Source organism: Apaloderma vittatum, unplaced genomic scaffold, assembly GCF_000703405.1.
Source record: "Apaloderma vittatum isolate BGI_N311 unplaced genomic scaffold, ASM70340v1 scaffold21466, whole genome shotgun sequence".
Classification (NCBI taxonomy): Eukaryota; Metazoa; Chordata; class Aves; order Trogoniformes; family Trogonidae; genus Apaloderma; species Apaloderma vittatum.
Window position 1 is genome coordinate 34,304 of NW_009722572.1, and position 6,381 is coordinate 40,684.

The following is a 6,381-nucleotide window of genomic DNA, read 5'->3' on the forward strand; positions in this document are numbered from 1 at the left end:
CCAACCTGTTAGGCAAGACTTTTACCCCGCTGCCTGGGCACGTGCTTGTGACATCTGTCCATGGGGTTCTTTGGCAGCTTTAAGGGGCTGATGTATGTTGTGAAGAGAGGGCAAATGAAGACCAAGGTCCACATGATACCAAAGGGCTCTCCCTGCCCCTACAGCTGCGGTATCCGGTGGCCGAGCATCACCGCTGCAGCGTCAGTGAGTGGGTCCTGCCCTCCAACATTCCTGGGGCGGCTGCTTCTCCGTAGCCTTTGTTCTTGGTAGGGTGTTTTCTGGAGGGAGGGAACAGGCCTTGAAGGCAGCTTCCAGCTCAAGGAGCAACTGTGCTGAGCCCCACCACGGGTCCTGGGGTGTTGGGTGGAGGCGGAGGAGCGCTGGGTCTGTGCTGTAGCATCGGGTGAAGTCCCCTCCAGGCGATGGTGGGAAAGGGATGGGGCGCAGGGAGGCTGGGAAAAGTGCCTGTGTCTTGGGAGATGCACACAATGAGCTCTTGTTCTTACTCTGTGTGGGGTGTGAGATGTTCCCAGCCGTGCTCTGCATTCAGAAACTGTCAGGACTGGCTGCAGATGGAAGTCGGAGAAGCCCGTGCTTCAGTTTTCTGCAGTTCTCTGTCTTTGTGGCCATTGTTCTACCGGGTGGCCAGATGCAGGGGAATTTGGGGGGGCCCTGCAGCTGCTGTATTCACTTCTTTACCTGTGAGGTTAGAAGGCATAGCAATGCCCTCTCTGAATAAGGCCAAAGGAGAGTCTGGGACAGTGGGAGGACTTTGGTTCATCTTGCATCAGCCTCCAACTGCTGTTGAGCAGCTGGTGGCAGAAATCTAGGCAGGAAGATAAAACTGCCCTGGATGGACCTTCTGGGAGAGGAGAACAAGAAATACAGCTGGAAAGCAAGAAATATATCTGGAAAGCAAGAAATACAGCTGCTGTTCAAAGCACCCCTCACCTTTTCTTTTGCTTGAAATTACATATGGCATCAGTGAAATGTTGGTTTCCATTTGCACTGTCCCTAATCTCTCTGGAAGAGGGTGGTCCTGGAGAGTGGGTAGAGATCTTGGGTTAACCGTTGCTCCCCAAAACATCTCACTCATTAGCTATCTTCTACCTCAAAGACCTTTGTATTTCTTGGGGCAGAGCAGGCTGCTGAAGAGGTCCTTCCAGTCCCAGGCAGGGACTGGAACGTTTTGTTTCCCAGGCTGAGGGCATTGGGAACCTCCCTATTCTCACAGAATACGCGATGAAAAGGTGGATGATGAAAAGGTGGATGATGAAAATTGTTCCTGCATGTGGGAAGGGGGTAACGTTCAGATCCCGTCACCCTCCTGCAGCCCTGGTGCAGTTGTGCGTTACCTTCCCCTCTCTTCTGAGCGTCCACCCACCTCCTCCCCCATGTTCAGCTGTGCTGCAGCAGAGGAAGATTTGCTGCCTCCAGCCCCAGGCGCTGCTGCAGGAAATAGCTGCCAGCAGGTCGGTGTTCGCAGCTCCCAGATGGGAACCACCCGCCCCTGCTCTCCTTCCCGCTGGGAAGCAGGAGAGGCACCAGCATCTGCCAGAGGCACCTCCTCCAGAATCCTCCCGGAACAGGCACCAGGGAGTGCCTCGAGTCGGATCAAAAGCATCCTGGATTTCCCGGAAAAGTAGGAGAAACTGCGGCACGGAGCAGGGAGGCAGGTTCCGATGGGTAGGATCGTTGTGGACACAGCATCACGGCAGTGGATCCTCACAGGGCACGTGCTGGGAGTAATTCAGAGGTGAAATTTGGCTCTGGCCTTGAGTCTTTCTACCTTTCAGCTTCAGGATTGCACTGTAATTGCACGAGTTGAGGAGAGGGATGACAGGCAGGTGCCTAAAGATGCAGGTGGAAGCTAAACCCCTCTGGTGTTCTTGCAGTATGTGGAAGGGGAAAAATTATGTTCAGGGCAGGGGAGGTTACAGGGTGGTCAGCAGCTTAGAGGCTTGTGGAGGGAGTGGGGATTTTTGAATATTCACTGGTGAATCTGTTCATTCCCGGACTGTGCCTGATCCTCGTTGTTAACGTAGCTTCCACAGCATCCTCTGGTAACACGGTAAGACATGACACAACTTTAACATAGAGACATTATTTGAAAAAAAGCATTATTTCATTTTTTTATTTAAGCCTACTGCCCAGTGAGCTCGCTGAACTTCTCGTGCTAGCTGAAGCCATCAGCCTGCTTTAATGGGCCATGTAGGATCCAGGCATAAATCTCTCTCTTAGGCTTGTCTTCTTCTGAATCTGAACCTCAGTTTTGCATTAGGCCAGAGGTGAAAGGCCATTAGCAGGCCACCCGTGCCCCTTGGCCCAGGCCTTCTCCTAGTCCGTCAGGGCCCAGCAGTAGTTCAGCTCTCTGATCCGTCCTTACCTCAGCCTTGGCAGCCTCACAGCAGCCCAAACCGCGACGAGCCATTTATCTCCGGCGGCAGCCATTTCCCTGGCTCCTTTGCAGATCTCTTCTTCCCTGAGTCCCAACCCTGACTTCAGCCTTTGCTGTAAGCCGCAGGTCTTCCCACCCGTTTGAACCTTCGTTCTTGCTTCTCAAGCCTTGCTGAACCCAACAGGGAGTGGATGAATGAATCTCTTCTGAAGCATGGCAAGATTAGCAATCGTGTTTGTAGGAGTCTTACTGGGTTTCTTTGCAGTTTAAGCCCCCTCTTCTGTCAGTACCGGCACTTGTGTTGATTTTAGGGGTTTCTGAAAGAACAGAGGGGGTGGTGGACAGTTCTTCAGAATTCAGTCAGTAAGTTCATCAGCACGAAACGTATCTGCTCCTCTCAGAGCCTGGCAGTCAGGAGTGCTGGTTAGCCATCTGCCATGGCACTGGAAGAGCTCAACTGAGATCAGGTGTGGTGGGGAGGTGCTGCTTCCCAGGAAAAGGAATGAAAGTCATGAATTTTTAGTCATTTTTGAATCTCATGGATCTGAGGGGCATTTCCCCTACCGTGTGCAGGTGGAGGTGAAAGCTACCTGCTCATTCCAGCAGGTTTGCACATCCCCTGGCATCCTCCCCAAGGGGCCAGGAAAGGTGGTGAAGGCAAACAGTCCCATGACATCAAGAGAAGCTGCCCTTGAGAACGGAGGAAGCGTTGGGTGGGTGGGAGAGACTCCCTCGCTTGGGTCTCTGCAAGGTGGGAAGAGGAGAGAGAAACACGTTTGTGCATTTCAGGAACCCCTGAGCGGGCAAGGGTAGGAAGAGCCGGGAGCTGGGGCGGAAAGAAGGTGAATTTGATGAATCTGTGTCGCTGTTGGGGGTGGGGATGTTCATGCATTTCTCTCATTTACCAGCTGACAGATCTCTGGGAGGAAAGGCGGCTCTTCCTGGAAATTATTAGAAAGAGGTGCTGGTCGGCCTCGTCACGAGGCAATTACAGGCGAGCAGGGAGCGTGGCTGCAGCGTCTCTCCGAGCCTGGCTGTAAGGAGGGATCTGTCCGCGTTAGGTGTTGGTGTGCCTCTAATGAACTTGAGCAGGTTTCTTCATTTATTCCTCACGTAATCATATTACATCAATTTAATGCCAGACTGGCGGAGGCCAGGGGCGTGGAAGGGAGAGGTCAGACATTTTCATTTCCTAGCAGAATAATCACGGCCCTTCTCCGTGGCAAAATAGGGCTGTCAGCTCGAGGCACATCTAGAGACAGAGTGAGGAGGAAGAGGGGAGAAAGCGCTGGTTGACCACAACACCTGAAGGGTTGTCTTCTAGAGCGTTGCTTCTGCCCTTCGGAGAGGGAAGCTCAGGGTCTGCCTGGCAGGAGCTGAGCTTAGGGGAGGGGAAAGCAGGAGAAGCTCAGTAAATTCCTCGTGGTGACCTGCTGCCAGTGTTGTAGCCCTCAGGAGTGACCCGAGGGCCTGAGAGCTGATTCCTGCCCACAGCTGGGCAACACCTGAAGGGTTGTCTTCTAGAGCGTTGCTTCTGCCCTTCGGAGAGGGAAGCTCAGGGTCTGCCTGGCAGGAGCTGAGCTTAGGGGAGGGGAAAGCAGGAGAAGCTCAGTAAATTCCTCGTGGTGACCTGCTGCCAGTGTTGTAGCCCTCAGGAGTGACCCGAGGGCCTGAGAGCTGATTCCTGCCCACAGCTGGGCTCTCTGTACACTCTCAGAGCTCTCTACGTGCTCAGCTGAGCCGATGGCCAGATCTGCTGGCGTTTTTGCTAGTGCTGCTTGATGGATGGGAGCCTGCCCCTCTCGCTCGTTGCCTGAGCCTCTGGGGTGCCCGTCAATGACTGCACCACAATCCATCTCCCGCGGAGCGGGTGCTCTCCGCATGGCTGTGGGTGCCCGGGAGAGCTGCGGCCATGAGATGGAGCTTCCAGTCCCTCCGGGGGCAATTGCACGGAGGCTGCGTGCTTGGCAGAGCTGACAGATGGGTGAAAGCAGAGCGAGGAGGGGGATGACGGGGAGCTGGGAATGCTGGCAGCCGGCTTATTAATGGCTCTGTGTCCAGTTCGGTGAGTAGCACAGGCCAGCTGCTGAGGAGGGAGGATGGTGCAAAAAAAAAGAAATAGATGCTCCTCTGAAGTGAACTCCATGTGAGTAAAAGAAATCCTGTTCCAGAGGCCTCTGAAACAAAACGTGCCCACCTCTAGGGCAAAGGAACACGGCTTTTGGAGAAATATGGTAAATTTTCTCTTTAGCCTGTGTACGAGTGTACTTGTGGGGATGAATGTTGGGATGGTGGGACTTTGCCCTTTGCATGTGCTGCTTGTGTGGTGCCCTTTGTCTGCCATTTACAGAGTAAAAATTCTTGCAGGCAAAGCCAAGCAGGCATCAGACGACAGTTCAGAAGCAAGCAGCAAGGAGTACGGCGAGGATGACGACGAAGAAGAAGGAGAGTATGAAATTGAGGAGGACGAGGAAGAATTGGAAGGCGACAGTGACTCAGAAGGTAAGTGGTGCGGTTGGGTAAAGGGGAGTGGAATTATTTTGACCGTGCTGGTAACTGAAGGCTCCTTTGCATTCTGGGGGCTCCTCTACAAAGGAGTTGTCTCCTCTTTTCTCGCTGTGCTGCTGTTCCGAGCTGTCAGATGTCAGGAGGGACTTGTACATACAGACCCACACGCGCCCTGGACAGGGAGACCTGACAGTTCTGAGATTACACTGAGAAGAGAGCGAAAGGGTTAAGGTCTTTGCCGCCGTGCTCTAACAAGCCATCGGTCCCTTTCATCTCTTTGCAGGGGCCTCCTGCAGAGAGGCTCAAACAAACTCTTGAAGTCCAGCCCACCCCAACAGGGTACAGAAACCTGGCTTCGAGGCTCTCCGCAGGTTACACACACGTGGGGTGTGGAGGGAGCACTTCACTTTTCATCTGAGCAGTGCCTGGGGTTCGGGGTGCAGCGTCGGGGGGTAACGCTCTAGTTGCTGCTTCTCAACGGCTCCTCCCAGCATAGCACTGGTAGGAGATCTTGTCCGAGTCCTGCATTCCTCTGGGCTTGCTGTGCAGAAATGGGAGGAACCCCAGCCCAGGGAACACATGGACCTGTTGGAGGCCACAAACAGGGATGGGAGGACTGGAACACCTCCCTTACGGGGACAGGCTGAGAGAGCTGAGGTTGTTTTACCTGGAGAAGAGAAGGCGCCGGAGACACCTGTTGTGACTTCAGTACTTCAAGGGGCTTATGAGAAAGATGGTGACAAGCTTTTCAGGAGGGTCTGGCTGCTGTGTTTTTGGTTTATTTGTGTGTGCTACTTGCTTGGGCCTTTGTATCAGGGTCCCAAACCCCTGCGTGCTGTGGGGTGCAGCACACGGTTGTGGGGACCAGCCACGAAAAGCCCCTGCACGCAGGGTTTTTTTACCAGTTTGAGCAGCAGGAAAGGGAGAAGGCGTCCAAGTGAGAGCAAAAGCTGACTGATGTAGCACGGCAGATGGCTGTGGCTTGGCATGCACACCCAGGCCTGGGCGCTGAGAATAGCTGGGTTTGATGCGTGTTCTGACAAGGCTGTAAAGGGTGAAGAGGGAGAGTTTTTCCCGCTCTGCCTGCTGGAGTACTCGGGCTCTGGGGATGCTGGTGTAGCAGCAGTGATGTTCAGGCCTGGGTGCTTGTGGCCTCTCACATTTGTTTTTTAGCTGTCAGACAGGCAGAGTCACCCCTCCTGAGTCTTAGGCTCTGTGCTGGGCGGTTGTGTTGTGCTTTTTACCAAAATATGTGTGTGGAGCCTCGTCGGACAATGGACCAGCGAGGAGCTTGTGTCTGTGACAGGTTCCTGCCCTTAGGGGAGAACCGGGTGCCCCAGAGAGGGATTTCTTTGGTCCTGATGCTCTGGTGACACCAGCGCAGCTTTGAAAGCTGTGAATTGCAGGGTGAGCTGGGCAGCTTTTGGGTGAGTGGGCTGAACTGGCAGCAGATCCAGGGAGTGCAGAGGCGAGGG

General features: G+C 54.0%; 1 protein-coding gene across 1 annotated transcript in view; it reads left to right on the forward strand.

Moving 5' to 3' along the window:
* The window catches only part of NOC2L (nucleolar complex associated 2 homolog (S. cerevisiae)), a gene marked incomplete at its 5' end in the record, with an annotated part of 40,636 nt that overhangs the window by 33,435 nt on the left and 820 nt on the right, over positions 1-6,381 (forward strand). Inside the window, one exon of the mRNA XM_009871821.1 lies at positions 4,766-4,900. Coding sequence (XP_009870123.1) covers positions 4,766-4,900 — 135 coding nt within the window. The remainder of the gene's footprint in view (positions 1-4,765; positions 4,901-6,381) is intronic.